Source organism: Canis aureus, chromosome 14 (assembly GCF_053574225.1).
Source record: "Canis aureus isolate CA01 chromosome 14, VMU_Caureus_v.1.0, whole genome shotgun sequence".
Taxonomy (NCBI): domain Eukaryota; kingdom Metazoa; phylum Chordata; class Mammalia; order Carnivora; family Canidae; genus Canis; species Canis aureus.
In genome coordinates this window covers 3,412,387-3,434,538 of record NC_135624.1, presented here as the reverse complement: position 1 = coordinate 3,434,538, position 22,152 = coordinate 3,412,387, and the positions used below count along the sequence as shown (strand labels likewise).

The following is a 22,152-nucleotide window of genomic DNA, read 5'->3' as shown; positions in this document are numbered from 1 at the left end:
TCTATTAAATGCTGGAAGAAACACAAGTTCCTGACAGAATATTTAGTAGCCAGAAACTAGGTTTCGCTATTATAACAAACATTTAGGTCCCACTAATACTTAACACTGAAAAAGAGTGACATTCACATTTGTGAAAAGTCAGCATCAAAAATACCAGAATCTTAGGTTTTAGTGCAGGTCATGATCTTAGGGTCATGAGATCGAGCCCCACATGGGGCTCCACCCTGAGTGCAGTGTCTGTTTGAGATTCTCTCTCCCTCTTCCCCCTCCTGCTCATGCTCTCTCTCTCAAATAAATCTTTAAAAATAAATCAGAATCTTAGAAGTGGTTAAAAACCAAAAGATGCCTATCCTGGTGATTCTCAAACATGATCCCAAGAATGGCCTGTGTTGGAATCATGTAGGGTACTTAATAAAAATGACAGATTTCAGGGCCACACTGCAGATGCTCAGAAATTACTGTTTTTAGTAAGCTCCTCAGATGCTTTTGACATAACCTGGTTTGGAAACCACTGACTCAGTCCACTGCTCCTGAGACTCTTCTGTGACTACGAAGCCCCTGGTGATCTAATTCAGATGCAGACTTGTTTTGGGTTTGGGGTTCAGCCTGAGAGCCTGCATTTCTAATGCTGATGCTGCTGGTCTTGGGACCACACTGTCACAAGTAGCAGGACTGTTCCCCAACCTCCTCCATTTTCCTGAGGAAACAGTAAAACTGAGCTGCAGGCATGGGTGCAAGAAACAAATGAGGCAGGCAGGGGATAAGCAGAAGGGAAACTGCAGGTTCAGCTGGGCAAGCATGGTGGGAAAGCCAGCCCTGAGACAGAACATCTCCACTCGGGTATTTTCTTACCAGACGAGGAGGGTCTTAGGACTTGTTTCCTAATGACTGTTGCAATCATACAGTGGGAGATATTTAGAACTACTCCAGGCAGTCCTCGCCAAAAGGAGAATCAGCTTTTTTTTTTTTTTTTTTTTAAGATTTATTTATTTGAGATTGATCAAGAGCAAGCAAGCATACAGAGGGAGAGGGAGAGGGAGAGAAAGAAGCAAACTTCTTGCTGAGCAGGGAGCCCTATGCAGGGCCCAACTCCCAACCCCGGGATCATGATCTGAGTGGAAGGCAAACGCTAAACTGACTGAGCCACCCAAGATTCCAGCTCCTTGCACAGATCCTCCGAGTGCTCGTAGCAGCCAGACCCTAACAGGCAAGATCACCTTCACATCCACATGTGCACTACTGGTATTTATTCCAGAGTGCTCAACACCTGATCCCTTCCTCCCGCTTCCGCCATACCAGCACAGGGGTGCCTGTGCACACACACCGCTTGGCTCCTAGAAAGTTGCGACAGGAACAGTCACTGGTCTACCGAGGTCTCTGGGCTAGATATCTTTCACCCTGGCTCACATGGCCTCCGTGCACTTCTTGTCCAGCCCTCTGTGCAGCCACCTCTGGGCACAGGTGTGGCCCCAAAGCAGCTTGCTCTCACTGCCCTCTCGTTTATGCCCTCGGGGACTGCCACCGGCCTTCCGCGGACGCTCACCCAGCAGACTCAGCCCTTCTGGTCCCTGTGCGCACCTGGAGGTGCAAGGAAGGGGGCCGCCCTCCGCAAGGGGACAGAGCGGGTGAGCAAAGGCTGCCTCCCCTCCGCCACTGTGCAGGGCGGCGTCCGCTTGCCCCCAGGGAGCCAGCGGACCAAGACGCTCGCTCGGCTCGGCCTGGGCTCCCCCGCAGCTGGCCGGCTCGGCCAAGTCTCCCGTTCCCCCCCCCGAGGTCACTTCCTAAGTAAGTACCCCCAGGTAAGCTGTCCGAGGCTCTGCTTTTGAAACGACCACTATCCCGCAGGGGCGGAGACGTCCAGAGAGCGGGGCCCGGGGACCCAGCAGAGGCGCGCGCCCCACGGACCGCAGCCCTGCCCGAGGCGCACGCGGTGGTGTCCGAACCGCGGACGCAAGATCCGTTGTGACCCGTGGGAAGCAAGAAGGAAAGCTCGACAACGAGGTTGGTTTCACTTCCTCAAGTCAGGAGCCAAAAGCCCCGAAAGCGTGCGGCTCTCCCTGCGCCGAGCGAGGTCCGGCCGGGGCGGGGCGGGGCTCCCGGGGGCGGCGGCGGGGGCGGGGGCGGCCAGCCTTGACCGCCCGGGGTGGCGGACGGAGCGGGGTGCTGTGGGCGGGATTCATTTGTCAGAAAAGAGCTTTAAAAATGGTTTCTTGCCGGGGGATCCCTGGGTGGCGCAGCGGCTTAGCGCCGGCCTTGGGCCCAGGGCACAATCCTGGGGACCCGGGATCGAGTCCCGCTTCCGGCTCCTCCTGTCTCTCTATCATAAATAAATAAATAAATCTTAGAAAATAAATAAATAAAAGTGGTTTCTTACCTAGCTCCTTCTAAAAAATCACTGAGTTCTCAACGAGGATTTCAACACTATGGCTGCGCCGCCTGCAGCCGGGGCGTGGTCCTGGGACCCGGGGTCGAGTCCCGTGCCGGGCTCCCTGCATGGAGCCTGCTTCTCCCTCTGCCCAGTTTTTTTAAAAAAGATGAACCTAGAAAGAGCACAGGCTTTGACAGCAAATGGATCTGATTTTGAATGCTTTGTCCTCCAGTTATTAGCTGTAGGGCCTTAGGGACATTCTTCAACCTCTTTCTATCAGTGTTCTTATCTATAAAGTGGGGTCATAAACGTGCTTGCATGAGGTTTAAATGAAAATGGAGGGGATCCCTGGGTGGCGCAGCAGCTTGGCGCCTGCCTTTGGCCCAGGGCGCGATCCGGAGTTCCGGGATCGAGTCCCACGTCGGGCTCCCTGTGTGGAGCCTGCTTCTCCCTCTGCCTGGGTCTCTGCCTCTCTCTGTCTCTGTGTCTCTCATGAATAAATAAATAATCTTTAAAAAAAGAGAGAGAAAGAATACTGAGGACCTGTAACTTCACAATTGCCACCCCCCCCCCCGCCCCAGGCCTGCACAAGTGAACGGGTTTTAGTTCCCCCTTTTCCCGAGTGGGCTGTTCTCTCGCGAGGTCTTGGCACCACCTAGTGGCCCATCGGTCCATTGCAATAGTGCCTGGGATAAAACAGGATCGTACTTCTACTATCAACAAGCTCTTTGGTTAACGCAGCAATTCGACAAAAATACACTAAATGCCGGGCACGGGTTAGGGACCCAGCTAGAGCCTGAGGGGCAACAATCATCAAATAAGACACAGGTCTCCCCTTCCTGAGGCTCACAGCCTAATGGAGTAGACAATAAATAAACAACCAAAGAATTATTCTACGTTGTGATGTCATCAAGAAATAAACTCCTTCTGGGATAGAAAATAATGTAGGCAGGAGGAGGCCTCTCTGAGAAATACGTCATCAGCTTGGGAGGCTGGGAGGAGAGGGGATGGGGGTACAGAAACTACAGGAGGAGGGGCAAGAACGTTCCACGAACACAGAGCACAGCGCATGCCCGGCTCTCCAAGTCCTGGACGTACCAAGCTTGGCTATTCAGGAACCAGAAGGCCAGCGATTGGAGGGAGGAACTAGGAGAATTTCGTGGTTTTTTTTTTTTTTTTTAATTTATTTATTCATGAGAGAGAGAGAGAGGCAGAGACACAGGCGGAGAGAGAAACAGGCTCCATGCAGGGAGCCCGATGTGGGACTCGATCCCGGGACCCCAGGATCGCGCCCCGGGCCAAAGGCAGGCGCTAAACAGCTGAGCCACCCAGGGACCCCCGAATTTTGTGTTTATAAACATTTCCTTAAGTGAATGCACACAAATGGTTAGGGGGGATTCTTCCGGAATAGTACCGGGTTAAATTTTAGTTTTAAAAAGGCAGGGAAGGGAAATGCCATTACCTAAACTCGGCTGTTAGGTTCAGCAGGACCTTACCCACAGCCATCAGTATCAGCTGTGTGCCCCACTCAGGACAGCTTACACCTGCTACCACCCTGCATGTTTCCTCATTACCCACAGAGTTTTTGTGTCCTTACCTTGCTACACTGGAACCTTGTATCAAAAGTCTAGAACAGTGGTTCTCAATCCCTGCTGCAGGTCACCTCCGGGAGCTCGTAAGAATCCCAGTGTCTGGGTCATGGTCCTCACCAGTTAAATCAGCATCTCTGGGATGTGAGCCTCAGGCACTAGAGCTTGAAAAGCTCCCCAGGTGATGCCAAAATGCAGCCAAGGTTGAGAACTGATGATCCGAAAGGATACTCACCAAGAGAAAACAAAAGAAAGAAAAAAAAAAAAGAAAACAAAAGATACCTCATTTTATATTCCCAAGTAGTGAAGGTTATGTAAGTAATGAGCCAGGCTGTTTTCTCTTTCAAGACCAGGCTTCTCCCCTGGTGGACACCCCCACTTGGGGCCTCCCAGCCCTGCCACTATGCTCTCATCAAGTTCCTGCCCAGCTATTTCATGGTGCAGTCTACAGACCTGTGAGCTGCGAAAGGCACAAGAGTGGTCAGGTTCATTCACACCTTCCTAGGGTGCAGGGCTCCAGAGCCAGACCTCCCAGCACTGCAGCCTCAGCCCAAGCTACACGTCAGAAAAGCCTTGGGTCCCACCTGAGACTGCTTTCTGGGTTATCAGCCAATTCTAAAGTGCAGCCAGGACTGAGAGCCATAGAGAAGATGGGACTTGTGCCTCTGAACTGTGGAGAGGCCTGCAGTGGCCAGAGTTGCTGTGTTAACTAGGGGTGCTGCTCTGAGGGACCCCGGTTGGTCTTTGTTATGTACTATTACCTCCTAAGCAGCCCAGTCCTGACCAGTTAAGGCTGGGATGAGAGTCCATCCAGCTGTCACCTGCCCATCTCCCCTCCCCTAACCCCTCCCAGGCAGTCAGCAGCCAGTCAGCAATGCTGCAGTGAGTTCCTCATGGGTCCGTTACCTACAAACTCCTTATTGCCGATGAAAGGAGCACGAACATCAGGTTCATAGAGCTAATGAAGTTCTGTAAGGAATGGGCGACGTGTGCTTAACCTGCACTGGGACCGTGTGAATTTTTAGATGAGCAATGACTGATGCTATTTTTCTGAAAACTACTGGCACACATCTCAAGGCCTAGAAGGGTATGTACCAGAAAGGTGACGTCTGGGTCGTGAGAATCCAGGTGATTTTAACTTTTGTTGTTGTTGCTCATCAGCATATTCTAGGTTTTCCATGATGAATATATATTAATCCAAAAATATAGTAATATTTTACTATGTGTAGTAAACATTTTAATACGTGTAGTATTTTTTAAAAGCTGAGCATAATCACACAGAATCAATTGTTTCTTACAGAAAGAGGTATACAGCTGGTCTCTGGGTGCTCAGATCACACAACTACACTTTTTAAGACACTTCCTGACTTTGCAAACCCGGGAGACTTTGCCCTCACAAGAGGCCAGGGGCCACATTGTACTTTTTTGGTAAATCTGCGACACAGGAAGCATCAAAATAAACACATTTATTCATTTTTTTGCTGTAGAGAGTAAAACGCTTTCCTGTGTCTTTTTCAGAGGAGAAATGGATACTTCACTGGGTATGTGCAGATTTTGTCAGTGTTTTGCAAAGTATATTCCATGAAACTAGTTTTCCCTGGACAATAGATATGCCCACCACTAAAGAGAAATCGGTGGGGAAAGGGGGAGTTCTGTAAAAGATGGATTTCCTTCCCACAGGAATCTGCTGGGCCTTGCCTTCACTCATTTATTGTGCATCTGTAACAGGGGCTTGTAGACTACAGCTCTCCCCAAATTTATTTGGGCATCACTTTCTGGAAAACATCTCCAGGGACCAGTGCTCCCTTGAACAGGTTTTCAGGATCAGGCACGTTCAGGGTGGTATGGCCGTAGACGTCTGTGGCTTGAACAGGTTTTCGGAAACACAAGTCTATCCTTTCAGCACATAGTTCTTTGACCTTCTACCACAAAGCAGAGTAAGTGTGCCCTGACCCCCTTGCCTGGCCCTCACAGGCACTGAGCTTAGGTGACTCACAGTGTGCTCAGGCTTCTGTCATGGGGCAAGCTAAGCCTCAGATGAAGTGGCTTAGAGCCGAGAAAACAGACAAGGAATGGCCCAATAAACATTCACAATTGAATATCAAGCAACATTTTAATTTATTGTTTACAGACACCACTAAGTTACACTATTTTTATCAGCCTCCATTTTGGTTGGACACCAGTACAGCCAGAGGCATGGTGAGAGGAAAAACATCAGACATTTTATTAGCTACTGTAATACTTGCTGTCTCTCTAGGCAACTAGTCTCCCCCAGAGACATTTCTACCAAGTGCTACTGCAAAAACCCAATACATTTACACGGAAGAATGCCTCACTGTACATTTAAATTAAAAAAACAAAACAAAAACAAAAACAACCAGTTCAGGCTCTGCTAGAAAACGTGTGGTAGGAAGATAAGGGTCTGAAGGTGTGAGATGCATATAGTAACTAAAAGTGAACGAATGAGCACCTAGTTTCTCTGCAAGTGAAAAAAAACAAAACAAAACAATGGTGACTGCACTCCATCTGTGGGGCAGAATGAAACCTCTCTTTTACACCCTGCTTGAACATCAGGTGGCCATCGTGACTGCATGAGTGTCTAAAAGTGGCCTGTCATTTTAATCATCACCTTGCAGAGAGGTAAACATTGCATGGTCCAGCCACGTTCCCCAAAGTGTGTTCCTAAAAACATGATTCCTACAAAGTGCTCCTTGCAAAAGGAGTTTGGGAATTAAAAAGATTTAGATACTACTGTAGGCTGTTATCCACTTCCTGGAGAGGCACAATGTGTATTATCACATGGAAGGTTCTAGAAACCCCTTATAAAGAAATGCTTAAAAAGAAACGTTAAACTTTGTTTAACCCAGAGTTTCCCACATCAATCTGACATTGGAATCATTTTTTTTTTTTTTTTTAGATAGCACATTTCATAGAACGTATTTTGAGAAACCATCCTCTATGGCTTTGAGAAACTCTTTGCAGAAAAAAAAAAAAAGCACAGAAAAATCACGTAACTCCTAGGATAATGTGTTGATCAATAGCAAAGAGGACAACAGATCCTAAAGATCAGAACCCCATTCTGATTCCACCCCAACACCTCTGCCATACACTGAATCTGCCTGAAAACAGGCAGCAATAAATTTTCCACAACTTCCTTCCACATGGTGTCAAGTGTTAGGCATGCTGACTCCAGTATGGAATTGAACACAGTCCAGATGGGGAAGCCCTATGTCATGCACAAGAGGCCAAGTGTTGATAGCCTTTCTCTCTTCTGTAACAATCAAGTCATTAAACAAACCTTGTTGCTTATTCCGTGTCTACAAGGCTTTTCAAATACACTTGACAGCCCTTTGTTCCTAATAAAAAAGGAACAAGAAAACGTACAGAGCATCTAATTGTTTTCAGCAAGAATGACACAAACCAAGAAATCAAAATGTAAAAGCTTTTGTCTGTATAACCAAATAATTTTCAAATGCTACAGGGAAAGGTGGAGGAAATCCATGAGATAACTGGAATGATGTTAGTATTCTATCATTTGCATAATACATAATCTTTTTATTCTCATTTCCAAAAATTTCACATGATATTTCAAAACAGAAGATGGTGAAAACAAAACTCTCCAATGGTGGGACCTGGCAAACAAACAGTATCTCTACGCTGCCAGGCTGTCCACCAGCGCTCATACATCCACAGCAATTCTCGCAAACCGATACTGCAGAGAGGCGGGGGGCCTCAGCAACACGAGGCCCCTCTCCGCTGCCGGCTGGCTGGAGAGCATATCCAGCAAACCCGTCAAGCTGACAAACCCCAGGGCTTCTCCGCAGCCGACAGCCATGGAAAAGTCTCCCTGCGTGACAAAGCCGAGGAGAACTCTGGAGCAGTGAGACGTCACAACAGGGAGGGGGCCTGACCACAAGCCCAGGGTCAGAGCTTGGTCCCTGGCTGCAGGGTGCCTTCCTGCCAGACCCTCAGGCACACTGCACACTTGGTCCTGCCTCTTCTCTACTCTCTTCTTCTCTTTCTGTTTCCGTATCTTGCTCTTGAATGGGTCACTGTGCTTGCATTCCTGGGGCCCACAGTATAGCCGATCCCGACTGAGCTGGAGGAAGTCCTCCTTGGCTGGGACACAGATCATGGAGTGCGGCTCAGGGTTGCCCTTCCTCAGCAGGGACAGGCTGACCCACACCAAGGCCCTGGGGAAGCGGTCCAAGATGGCCAGGCTGGCCGCTCTGGTCATTGCTGGCTGCCCGCTGCCGGGAGCTTGCTGGGGTGCCCTCCTGTCCCTGGAACTGGGCCCACACCAGGCTGACAGCTGCTTCAGTGATTTCCTACTCCTACGTGAAGTGGGAGACACACATTTGAGGAGAAAACATGCAATCAGAAGATTGGGCACTACTGGAGTTAACATGATTTTTTAATACTCTATGTGGGAAAGCATAAAAACTAATTTTTTTACAGTTAAAAACAGACATTAATGCATTTTTGTATATTTTTCTTCTAATGTGTCTACTCTTCTTAGATACTAAAGGACTAAAGGTTTAAGAAATTGAAGGTAGAGAAAAATAAGAGAATCTAAGGCTGAGAGAGACAGTTCTAGGAAATGAAGGAAGGATATAAAGTTATGACATGAGTATAAAGCGAGAGGGATGAGCACTTTTTAAAAAAATCTAAGCACAGAAGAGAAGGAAACTATGAAATACCACCAAACAGGCTGCAGCAGGACACATTTCGTACAGTGGCCTCTCTGATATAACAGTGTTAAAACGAGCAGGTACATCACTCATAAATTCAGATCATTTGAAAGGAACCAGAAGAAATCTGATTCAGGGATATAAAGGGGAGAATGCTTGCTCAGAGTCTGCAGAGGGAATGTTCCTCATTACCTAGGGTCACAGACGCAAGGGGACTGCTCTGTCAGCAAAGACTAAATTAAATAGGTCACAGAAAACAATAGGTTTATGTCTAAGGATGACAATACTTTAAATCATCTGGCCAGTTAGTACTGTGCTCCAAACCAATGTGACTCAGCTGTGTCCCCGAGCCCTCTGTGAGACACACATGGCAGGACTGGCTTTCCCCTCCAGGAAGCCCAGGCATCCCTTTGGGCTTTGCATTAAGGAACGAAGGTAACGTTTACATCCTGTAGTCCGGTCAGAATGAAAACAAGACAATCTAAACGACATCCAGGAGTCAGGACACTTACCTAAGAACGCAGAGGAGACTGCCAGTGGCATCCTGGCCTGTAACCAACTTGGTCCCCACCTGGGCTGGGCATTCTGTGTCCATTACTTCTTGGGGCTCACTGGACCTGCTTAGAGATGCACCCCCTTCATCAGACAGCTCATCAGTGTGTTCAGGCATGGGAGCACAAGGCAACCTGTCTCCTCTCAAGGCATTTTCCTCACCACTTGGAAAGGCGGCCACAGAGGATTCCTCTTGGGCCTGGACTCTTGACTCCCACTCTTGAGTTAACTGCTCCCAGGGACAGCAGAAAGGTGCCAGAGTGCCAAGCTTAACATAATTGGGTCGTTTTGCAGGAGGGCGCCTAGTGAAAATCAAGGGGGAGAACCAATTTTGAACAATTTAGGACTGAACCATTAAAATAACTACGGCCATTGTACTACATCTCTACTTAAAAAACAAGCATACTGGAGCGCCTGGGTGGCTGAGTCAGTTAAGCATCTGCCTTCGGCCCAGGTCATGATCCTGGGGTCCTGGGACTGAGCCCCACGCGTCAGGTTCTCTGCTCAGTGGGGAGTCTGTTTCTCCCTCTCCCTCTGCCCCTCCTGGCACCTCCTACTTGCGCACACTCTCTCTCTCTCAAATACATAAATAAAATATTTTTTAGAAAAACAAAAAACAAAAACAAGCATACAAAAAAATTTTTCCGGGATCCCTGGGTGGCGCAGCGGTTTAGCGCCTGCCTCTGGCCCAGGGCGCGATCCTGGAGACCCGGGATCGAATCCCACGTTGGGCTCCCGGTGCATGGAGCCGGCTTCTCCCTCTGCCTATGTCTCTGCCTCTCTCTCTCTGTGACTATCATAAATAAATAAAAATTAAAAAAACAAAAACAAAAACAAAAACAAAAAAATTTTTCCAAATATGGTTAAAGAATAACAACCAACTCTACTGGCCAAGCTTGTTTCCTGTGGTTTCAATGACAAAAGGTAATATGTCCCATAAAGCAGCCCCATGTAGCCACTGCACAACTCCAGGAAGTGCCATTCCTGAAAGACTCCAAATACATGCTGTCCCTGGACTCATACAGTGATGTCCCTGAACATGAAAACATTCTAAGTTCAAAAGGAACAGAAGGGGGTGGCTGTGAAGTTTCCCCTCACTCGACTTGTAGCTGGTGAAAAATGGTCCCGGGGTACTAGCCTCATTCAGAGACCTTTAGAAGGAAGTAAATGTCCCAGCTGCCCTATAAGAGACAGCGTCATTATCAGTTTCTCAATATACCCTTCCAGAGACACTTTATGTATGTATGTGCAGACATGTACATATTTTTTTTAAGATTTTATTTATTTATTTATTCATGAGACACAGAGAGAGAGAGGCGCAGAGACACAGGCAGAGGGAGAAGCGGGCTCCATGCAGGGAACCTGACGTGGGACTCCATCCCGGGTTTCCAGGATCAGGCCCTGGGCTGAAGGTGGTGCTAAACTGCTGAGCCACGTGGGCTGCCCTACATATTTCTTTCTGTTTCTTACCCATCTTACATAAGTGGTGACACATCAGATACAGTACATTTTGCTTAACTTTTTTCACTTCACAAAATACCTTGGAAATCATTTTATATGAGCACATTAAGAGATCCTTCATTGTTTTCTAAAAAGCTGCATATCTTACTCCACTATTGGATCATACCCTAGTTTATTCAGATAGTTCCTTATTAAAGGACATTTTGGTAGTCTCAAACTTTAGCTTCTATATACAATGCTTCAGTGAATGACCCTGAACACAAGTATATCCACTGGTAAGTTCCTGGAATGGAACTGCTAAAGCAAAGACTATTTAGCATTTGCAATTTTGAGAGAGATTTCCAAAGTCACAGGGTGATAGCAATCGACTTTTTCAGCAATGGACGAAAGAAGGAGAACCTCTGAGAAATACCACAGAAATACCATGAGAACCAGGACCCCAAAACATACGGAGCAGCCTGGCTGTTGGACATTCTGGGCTGGAAGACTCTTAGGGAGTCCCAGAACCCTGCCCTCAGATTGACAATCTCCTGTGGGACAGGCCCTGACATTCCTTCCCTCACATGCTTCTTACTATGTGCCATGCCCCAGGACCCCAAATGAACATGAACCTGAAGACCTAATCGGGGGTTCAGTTTGAGCCTACATTCTGGAGTTTGAACCAAATATGTTCTGGCCTCCCAAGAGGGGTAACTGGTAAAAAAAATACTCCCAGGATACTTGCCTCACCCAAAGACCTTTAAATGGAAGTGAGAGGGAGGGAAAGAGGGAGGGAGGGAGGAAGGGAGGGAGGGAGGGAGGGAGGGAGGAAGGAAGGAAGGACGGAAGGAAGGAAGGAAGGAAGGAAGGAAGGAAGGAAGGAAGGGAAAAGAAAGAAAGAAAAAGTAAAGAGAAAGAGAAAATGGTGCAAAAACTTCAAAGTATTCAACATCACCAGAAGCAAACAAAAAATTAAAACAATAAGATGTCACTTTTTCCACCCATCAGTTTTTATCAATAGTAAAAGTTGGTAATATCCTGTTATCGGGAGTGAGGGGAAACAGGCACCCTCTGAACTACAGGTGAAATCCTAAATTAATACAAACAACACTCGTCAAGAGTATAAAAAATCTTTGAGGCATGTATCTTTTTTTTTTTTTTAAGCCAGAAATCTTATTTATGGGATTTAGTCTAAGGTCTGTGTTTTCTTTCCCCTCTGGCTCCTCTGTAGGGAGAGCAGTTTCTCATCCCATGGGCCTGAAGGGGGCAGATGTCCTCCTGATGCCCCCACACCATTTTTTCTTCTCCTTCCTCCTCCAAGACCCCAGCTCCCCTGAAGCACATGACATTAGATGAACCACTGGCTCTCCCTTCTCAGCCAGGTCCTCCATCAGCCACCCATACACGCCCTCCACCTGCTACACCTCCTTCCCCTCCATCTTGACTCCTGTTACTCAGTGGCTTTGGTATTTACCTAGATCAGCCTTCTAACACCTGGTCTACAGTAACTTCATGTCTTCATTTCCCATCTTTCATTTCACCTCAGAAACCCAGTCTCCCAGTCACACGACACCTTAGTTTTGGTGACTGCCATCACCTGCTCCACCTTAAAATCTCAATTTCAAGTATCTACCCTCAGAGTGATGCCTCCTCTTCCAGCCTATTTACCCCTTCCCCAACACAACTCCTTGAGCACTGGAACTTACTCCCTTACCATCTCCTCTTTTTTTTTTTTTTTAATTTATTTATGATCGGCACACAGTGAGAGAGAGAGAGAGAGAGAGAGAGGCAGAGACACAGGCAGAGGGAGAAGCAGGCTCCATGTACCGGGAGCCCAACGTGGGATTCGATCCCGGGTCTCCAGGATCGCGCCCTGGGCCAAAGGCAGGTGCTAAACCACTAGGCCACCCAGGGATCCCCTTTACCATCTCCTCACAGCAGCTCACCACTGTTCTCATACGTCTCTTCTTCTTCTTCTTTTTTCTTTTTTTTAAAGATTTTATTTATTTGACAGAGAGAGAGAAAAAGCACACACAAGCAGGGGGAGCAGCAGAGGGAGAGGGAGAAGCAGACTGCCCACTGAGCAGGGAGCCCGATGCGGGACTCAATCCCACGATCCTGAGATCATGATCGGAGCCAAAGACAGATACTTAACCAGATCTTAACCGACTGAGCCATGTGCTCCTCACACGTCTCTTCTTAAAAAGCTTAAACATATGAGAATCACTCCCCTATATGTACCCTCAACTTTCTCCACCTGGCAAAGCCAAACCTGGTTACATCCAACCCTCCACCTATTCCTGCCAGCCCTGGATCAGCAAAACAGGGCTGGGGAAGAATATGCAGAAGTCCTGAGTCATATAATATACATGAAACTCAAGTGGACTCCCTGACATTTCTCTAGTCAGTTCTACCTTCCACTATTCTGGAAAATGGTCTATATGGATTCCTCTCTCCTCAAATCTCCAACAGCCTCTCTCCCCTTCTTATTCCCAATAACCTTGCCTCTTTTTATCACAGAGGAGATGGTCACGATCAGGAGAGTTCTAACCTTACCTCTATGCCAGTCTACCCCATCTCAATCTGTATTCATATCTCAGCATCAGTCTTCCAGCCCACTAAAATGAGAGATCTGAGCCTGACCCTATGAAATACCATTCCCCCCTCCCCACTCAAGGGCTTTGTTCTTGCAATGTTAGCCTCCCTCCTCTCTGCCGGTTCCCTCCCACCAACCTAGAAACATGTGCTTCTAGAACATAAGCTCCATGAGGACAGGAGCAGATTTTCTTGCCTTTCCCTGTTGTAGGCCCGGTGCCAAGAAGCCTTTGACACATAGCAGGTTCTAAATCAATATGTTAAATGAATGAATAAATCAGACAAATACATGAAGATGCATATGGAAAGCTGTTCACAGAAGCACATAGCAAAAAATTAGAAATGACCTAAAGGGAAGGGCCACTGATTAATTACAGGACATCCATACTGGAGTCCTGGATGCAGCTGTTCAGTTCTATTTTGAGTAAGGGTTCGCAGATTATGACTCACACACCAAACCTGGCCCACTGTCTGCTTTGATATGACCCATGAGCTAAGAATGGCTTTTATGTTTGGAAATGGTTAAAAAAAAAGAACATCTTCTGGCACATGAAATTATGTGAAATTCAAAGTTGAGTGTCCATAGACAGAGTAAGGATGGCCCACAGCCATGCTGTGGCTGTATCATCTGTGGCTGCCTTTGTGCCACAAGGCAGAGCTGAGCTGAGTGGCTGCTATGGTGGAAACCAAAGGTCCCACAAAGCCAAAAATATTTATCATCTGGCCTTTTACAAAAAAGTTTGCCAACACTTGGTTTAGAGTCACATTTATTGATATGAGAAAACTATCCATAATTGATTGCTAAATTTAAAAAGCAGGTTTTGAAATAGTATATAATATAATCCCTTTTCAAAAAAACCTATACCTAAGAAAAATTTGTATGAGTAAAGAAATCTAAAGGGTGAGAAATAAGTATTATTGTCAATTGTTATTTAACAAACACATAGAAGATTCTCCTCCCTGTATTCTGGGAGGCACACAATACATGATTGCTGCCCTCAAAGAGCTTGCAAGCCAGCAATCTAGGAAAGTATCCCTGTCCTTCCACTCATGCATCCACTTGACAAAGCCTGAAAACCTAGCACTGCCTGCCTCTGTGGTTGTGGTAAACAGGAAAACACAATCATAGAGCTCATGGTCAAGGAACTACAACAACCTATTATCTATTCATTCATCAGTCAACAAAGAAAGTTATTAAGGGCATCATGCACCAGGCACTGGCCAGATGCCACAACAAACAAGAGAGTCTCTGTGCTTCCAGGAGCCCAGAGCATAGTAGGAGATCCAGGTTGTCAAAAGTAGCATGTACTTCACAGTATAGATGTAAAGCCCTTCACTGGCCACTCCCCCAGTGAGAGAAAAGAAAAAAGTCTAGATGGATAGATACCAAAATCTAACATCACTACTTATCTCTCTGGATGGAAGGAATATACCAGTTTACAAAGCATTTTTACACATTTCCATAGTTTCATTAAAAGTTCACACAAAAAAAGTTCATAAATATGTATTACCTCTATAACCAGTTATAAAAAACACAAACTCTATTTTGAGGGAACAGGGGCTGGTAGTGTAAATCTCAAATCAAGCATCTGAAACTCAGGCCCATAGTTTAGACATATGCCATCATCACTGTAAGCAAATGACCACAAGGGTCTATAACTTGGACAGGCCTACAAAAGTCATATATATGACAATCTTCTGACCTAATTATGTCTTGGTTATGTGAACTCAGGGAAAGTCTATGAAAACTCCACATTATATAAGAGTTCCTGAAGCCATTCCAAATAGCATTGGCCAGTGCTGAGTAGGCCCTTCTCTTCCTCATAAGACATTAGGAAACTAGAGAAGCCGGTTTCTTACCTTTTATACTTTTCAAGGAGAGTCTTGGCTTGCTCCTGGGCAAACAGAACCCCAGCGGGGCAGTCTGGGAAATCACCAGGAATGTCAGGTGACCTTTTATACTGCGAATGCACTACAGACTCTTTTAACCCACCAACTCTTGCACCTCGGTAGATCTAAAGGAAATGTCAAAAATATCCTATTAATATACCAACTTATAGTAAAATCAGTGTTTGCATAGAGAAAATGGGGAGCGTCTGGGTGGCTCAGTCGGTTAAGTGTCTGCCTTTGGCTCACGTCATGATCCCAGGACTCTGGAATTGAGCCCTACACTGGGCTCCCTGCTCAGCGGGGAGCCTGCTTCTCCCTCTTCCTCTGCTGCTCCCCCTGCTTGTGCACTCATTCTCTCTAATAAAAAAAAGAAAATGGGAAACAACCTAAATGCCCATCAAAAACAGAATGGGTAAGTATGGGATAATCCTACAATGAGTTCTACAATCGCAAAAATGACGAAACAGAGCTTCACCATCAATATGGGAAAATCTTAATGTTGAGTGAATATAGTGAGTTGCAAAAGCATATATGTGGTGAGGTATATAAAGTTTGAAAACATGTCAAATATAGTTTTTTTATTTTGGGATACAAGCATACTTAAAATAAAGCTATAGAAACAGGCAAGGTAGTAACAAACACCAAAAATAGGAATAGTGGATTCTTTTAGAAGGAGGGTGGGAAATGAAACTAGAAAGAATGCTTCCAATAAATCTATGTTTTATTTCTTAAGCTGGATGGTGACTGAAGGGTAAATAGAGTTGTTCATTATATCAGTATCTATATTTTGTATGCTTGAAACATCTAATAATTTAAAAATTAGAATTATTTAAAAATATTCCCACTTTTATTATTTTATGTATATATATAAAATTTTATATATAAATATATTTAAATATATAATTATTAATAATTTTTAATAATCAATCATATATAATATATTAATATATTTTTTAAAATTAAGTAAGCTCTATACTCAGCATTAGGCTCAAACTCCTGACCTAACAAATGAGCCAGTCAGGAGCCCAAGAAATATTCCCATTCTTAAATGCTTAACCAAATGTCTCTTGTACTAAGCATAATCGCTAAAATTAATTACCTGTGTGAATTTAACAGTCGTACATGTCTTTTATACTCTCTAGCTCAAAAAATTTAAACTATCGAAAAGAAAAAAACACATTGGATTTTAATAAAAATTTTAGCTGCAGTTAATAGGAATACATGGTCAGCACTTAAAAAATAAAAGTATTCTATAGAACCATAAAAATTAGAAAATTATAAAAATTGCTTTTAAACTTTTAAAATTCTTTTGAGTAAACAAAACAAAACCACACAAAACAAAAAACCACCCTGACATTTTGTTGCCACTACTATTCAAAAATCAGGACACTTTCAAAATCTCAAAAATTCACACTATGTCAGCCCATCAATGAAACCTGGCTCCAGGGACTTTATGAAGTATCTGTGTCAGGAGACACCTTGGTGGCTCAGCGGTTGAGTGTCTGCCTTTGCCTCCGGGCATCATACCCGGGTCTTGGGATCCAGTCCCGCATTGGGTTCCCTGCGGGGAGCCTGCTTCTCCCTCTCCCTGTGTCTCTCATGAATAAATAAATAAATAAATCTTTTTTAAAAAAGTATCTTGTGTCAGAATTATAGCTCTAAGGGTAGAAAAACAGCACTCAGTTTCTAAGTTGTGTGTGAAATCTAGAACAATTTTAGCACTTGTTATTTACTAGGAATGTATTTTACACACTGTAAAGTGGGAATTGAAAAGGAACTTACAAATGGAATCCAGAAGGCCATGCCCCAGCCCTTTGGGAGCAGGATGTCCCAGCCACTTCCCCAGCCTCGTTGGTCATCACCAGTCACCTTCCCTGGCTGCTGAATCAAAAGTATAGGTATCTTGGATTCCTGGGGCCCTAAAACAAGCTGTGACCCGGGCACCAGCAATTCACTTCTCTTCCGGTTTAAATCCTAGAGTGGAAAAAAATAATTCAAGACAAACAATCCTAATTTTCTGGGAGATTCTACTGCTACTCCCTATAAGCAGCTTTAGAAAGTTAAATGCTCTTTCAAAAACCAAGAAAAAAATGTTCTCAATAAATAAATGTAAGCCATTTGAAATGCACGGTATTCCTCCTATAATGATTTTCCTCTCTACAAGTGCTTTGATAGAAAATGCCAAATTATCTTGCATTTGAGCTTCAATACACCACATGATTCAAAATTAAAAAATAAAATACATCTATTTGGCTAATCTCTTATATCAGGATTAGTTTTATATTTTGATGCTCAGTCCCTACATTTACTTTGGTTAAGATTTGTTGTCAGGAAGTAAAAAAGATACAAACAATAAACAACTTCTCAAGGAGCGTCAAGTGGGAAAATACTTTGGCTCTGGAGAAATTTTTTCACCAGGTCTTAAAGATTTACAAGAAAAAATGCCATAAATTACTTATTATCTGACTGTAGGGAGTGGTCAGACTTTTCTCACCAGCTGCAAAAAGAGATGAACAGGCAGGAGAGAAGCCCAGCACTCACCTAAGAGACGATACCAGAGGCTGCCTCCACAGTGACAAGTCTGACTGCTACCTCATGAATGCTCCTCAAGCACGACCAAGTCCTGATTCTCCTTGTTAACCTCTGGTTGAGTTGCCACCACCATCTCTACATGGTAGTAATTCCAAAATATCTGGGTCCATAACCCCGACTTTTCCCCTGGGATCAAAACCTTGTCTCCTGGCATCTCCTCTGGGGAAGTCCTGAGGACCTTCCAACTCAGTTTATCCAAGATTGAGTTCATCATGTCCTCCATTAAGGACTACATCCAGGGTCTCTTTTAAAGCCATCCAACCACAAGTCTGATCTCCCGCTCTCCTGCCCCCACCCCCATTCCTAGTCTAATCCACCTCCCACAATGCTGCCAGAGTGAAAGCTGAACATGTCATGATGGCCCAGCTAAAACCCTTCAATGGCACCCTATGTCCCCTGTCTAAATCCTTAAAATGCCTCAAGGTTCTTTATGCTCTGACCCTTATTCATTTTTTCATCTCCTGCCCCATCCTCAACTCCAAGCTACTGACCTACTTAGAGATTCCTGAACACCTCATCCTGGGCCCTTGTACTTGCTGGTCTCACTTCCAGCAATCCTTTTCTTTACTGCTGTCTTGGCTCCTGATCCCGAGAAGTCTGGTTTAACTCTGCCCACCCATCTAAAAGTCAGCTCAAATACCAGTTCCCCTAACCAGGAAGCTTTCTCTAGTTTCCCTAGTCTGAGCTTGGCACCCCTTCTTTGGGCTTCCTCTAATCCTGTACTTCCTTGATACCTTAGCCATCTATCCCACCATCTACTATGATTCCTAGTCCTGGTAGCTCAGTCATTGTGAAATTAAAGTTAGAACATTTAAAGGGAAAAAAAACAGTAAAAGAAAAATATGTATTTAAACCATGGGATTATCATTTCAAGAAAAAGTCTTTGAAGCAACTTTTTCCAGAGATTATTCTTCTCTAAGAACACACACACACACACACACACACACACACACACACATATCCTAAGGATCGATAAATAGAAAATAAAAGGAAGTCTATGGGATTCTATAAAGTATGAAATAACTTCTACAGCATCTAGAGTGAGGAATTTCAAACTATCTTCAGGACTTTACCAATAATCCTTACACCATTAGTTACCTGATCCGAGATTTTATTCTTTGTGACATTCTTACAGATAGCATGGTTCCAAATAAAGCTATGCGCACAATCCACAGGCACACCCTCCAGGAGCAGCTGTCTAACTTTCTCATTATCTAAGAGGGAAAAGAAATAGCCTTCAGATGACATCCTCCAGAACAATGAGGTCAAACTCTAAACATTGTTGGTTGACCTTCTATTACAAGAAAATATTTTGTAGGCACTCATTTAACTTCTCTAGAAGAATTTTATTTTTTAATTTTTTTATTGGAGTTCAAATTGCCAACATATAGCATAACACCCAGTGCTCATCCCGCCAAGTGCCCCCCTCAGTGCCCATCACCCAGTCACTCCAACCCCTGCCCACCTCCCTTTCCACTACCCCTTGTTCATTTCCCAGAGTTAGTTGTCTCTCATGTTTTGTCACTCTCACTGATATTTTCACTCATTCTCTCTCCTTTCCCTTTCACTAATTTTTATATTCCCCAAATGAATGAGAGCATATAATGTTTGTCCTTCTCCAATTGACTATATTTCAACAAATATAACCACAATGGTTATTTGTTGTTTCTAATGGATGAGTAATCCATTGTATACCTATACCACATCTAGAAGAATTTTCTTGACTAGAAATTAAGTTATTCCTATAGTTGGTTTCATAATCTGCAAAACTGCAAAGGCTCCTAAACTTATTTTTTGGCATTTATTTTTAGCATATAAAATATAAGTATCACATTCAGCTGCCTTGAAATAGCTGCCTAATCCCACATTTAAGATAACTGAATTCTAGGAACCACTGCACAGGTGAACAATTTTTTTACAATGTGCTAGGACAGGACAACCTATATTGTAACTATTGGTTTTAGGGTTCTTTATAGCATTCCTGGCCCAATGGTTGTGAGCCAATAGATACCAGCTTTTTCTTCTGCTCTATTATTTCAAGTCTCTTATAATCCTTTCTCATTGAACTGAATATTTATTTCTTCTGTAAAATAGGTTCTTCACATTCCTTTAAAAAGAGCATAGTTCCTGTGAACTATATTGTTTCATCCCTTTAAATAAACTGTGCCATGCCAAAAAGCATTCTAGTGGGAAAAAAAGAAGAAACTTTTTCAATTACAAATGTTATACTGATAGAAGACATATCCTACATGAAGTCATTTAAACACTAGGGGGGAAAAATCTTCCAAATCTATTCTGTTGGTCTGAAAAATTAAAAGAAAAAAAAAAAAAAAGAAAGAAAGACAATTCATGAGTTTTAGCTAGCCTCTAAACTGCCTACGTTTTAGCTAGCCTCTAAACTGCCTACATAGAAAGGTCACTCAAAGGCACATACCTGCATGAGTCTGATGGCTGGGAAAAAAAAAAAAAATTGGAAGCCTCTGGGCCATACTGTGACAGATTTCAGGGGAGAACAAAGATAGAGAATATTAAATTGATGAAAAGATCTGAGATAAAAGCTCCTTAAAGCAGAAACTGCTTCTAGTCCGCTCCTGTTCTTCATGGAGATAATAACCAACAGTATCTTAAGTTAATAGTGCTACATGCTGTGAAAGTTCACATAGCCTGTCTAGGAGCAAAGAGGCTCCATCTCAAACAGCCTCTCTGTTTATCCAGAATGCTTTCCTGTGGAGTGCTGCCACGATCTGAGTGACAGAAGTGGGACTCTACAAAAGACAGGGCTGATACTTAGGATGTAAAGGCACAGGAAAGACAGCTTCATCTTCAAATATTCTAAAAAACAATGATATTTAAATAAAAGAAACAAAGTAGGTAGTACATCCAGATGATGGAATATTATTCAGTGTTAAAAAGAAATGAGCTACAAAGCCATGAAAAGACATGGAGGAACCTTAAACACTTACTACAAAGTAAAAGAAAAGAATCTGAAAGGTCTACATATTGTATTGATTCCAATGAGAGGACATTCTAGAAAACTAAACTATGAAGACTATAAGCAGATCAAGGGCTGGGAAAGAGAAAGAGAGAGAGAGAGATGAATAAGCAGAGCACAGATTTTTAGAGAAGCAAAACTATTTTATAATACTACAATGATGGATTCATGTTGTTATAAATTTGTCAAATCCCACAGAAATAAAACACCAAGAGGAAACCGTGGACTTCAGGTAACAATGATATGTTAATGCAGGCTCATGGAGGCCATGCTGGGGTGGGGTGGGGGTGGGGAAAGGAGAATACAGGAACTTTCTATTCCTTCCACTCAATTTGCTGTGAACCTAAAACTGTTCAAAAATATAAAGTCTATTTAAAACAAAATGGAGTATGTCTGAAGGCAAAGAAGAAGGTCCTTTTAAGTCAACAGTCAGTCTAGTAGTGAGGGAAAAAGAATACCACCAGCTAAGTCAGCTTTACCTACAATGACTATCGATTCCAAATGTAATTCTAAGTCCTATGCCCAAGACTGAAATAAAGCGTAGTTTCTTTCATGCCCAGGCAAAAGTCTTCTAATGAACTACATAAATGCAGAATAACTTAGAGGTTGAAGGAAATAGCATGTCTTCTCCTTTCTTAAATGTATTTGGAGATGACCAAGTTTTTTTTTTTTTTTTTAATTTTTATTTATTTATGATAGTCACAGAGAGAGGCAGAGACACAGGCAGAGGGAGAAGCAGGCTCCATGCACCGGGAGCCCGACGTGGGATTCAATCCCGGGTCTCCAGGATCCCGCCCTGGGCCAAAGGCAGGCGCTAAACCGCTGCGCCACCCAGGGATCCCAAAGGAGATGACCAAGTTTTTTTTTTTTTTTTTTTTTTTTTATGATAGTCACAGAAAGAGAGAGAGAGAGAGAGGCAGAGACATAGGCAGAGGGAGAAGCAGGCTCCATGCACCGGGAGCCTGATGTGGGATTCAATCCCGGGTCTCCAGGATCGCGCCCTGGGCCAAAGGCAGGCACCAAACCGCTGCGCCACCCAGGGATCCCTGAGTTTTAAACTAATACTTTCTTTTAGTAAATTTTCCTTAAGAACAAAGGAAATTTAAGTTTTTCTCATCTGGGAATCAAATAAACCAAAGTTACAGTCTTCAAATTCACTCTGTTTTAAATTAAACATACAGAACAGTTAAAGGGGACCAATTGAAGCTATGAGGGTTTTTTTCTCCCAAGAGCAAAAACAGAGAAGTCAGTGCACAATGACTAATAATTGGATACTTTACAAAGTCAATTGCAGATCAATGCTCTAACGGTGCTTGGAAAAGCTATAAAAGGGGATAATCTCTCACCTATCACTCTAAACACAACTTGACTCTTCCTGTGTTTGGGGTATACACACTACCGAAGAGTGGTAGAGAAAGATTATAAAGAGTCCAAAAGCACATG

The 22,152-nt window shown here is 44.0% G+C and overlaps 1 protein-coding gene across 3 annotated transcripts in view; it reads right to left on the bottom strand.

The window, feature by feature from the left end:
* Window positions 1-6,051: 6,051 nt before the first annotated feature.
* The window catches only part of POP1 (POP1 ribonuclease P/MRP subunit), a 37,673-nt gene continuing 21,572 nt past the window's right edge, over window positions 6,052-22,152 (bottom strand). For 2 of the 3 annotated variants that reach the window (XM_077846691.1, XM_077846692.1), the window contains exons 12-16: window positions 18,816-18,931; window positions 16,908-17,099; window positions 15,096-15,250; window positions 9,161-9,502; window positions 6,052-8,291 (exon numbers count right to left, since the gene is read on the bottom strand). In XM_077846691.1, the coding sequence (XP_077702817.1) occupies window positions 7,637-8,291; window positions 9,161-9,502; window positions 15,096-15,250; window positions 16,908-17,099; window positions 18,816-18,931 (1,460 nt within the window). In that variant the 3' untranslated portion in view covers window positions 6,052-7,636. The remainder of the gene's footprint in view (window positions 8,292-9,160; window positions 9,503-15,095; window positions 15,251-16,907; window positions 17,100-18,815; window positions 18,932-22,152) is intronic. The other variant, XM_077846694.1, reaches the window with a different exon arrangement.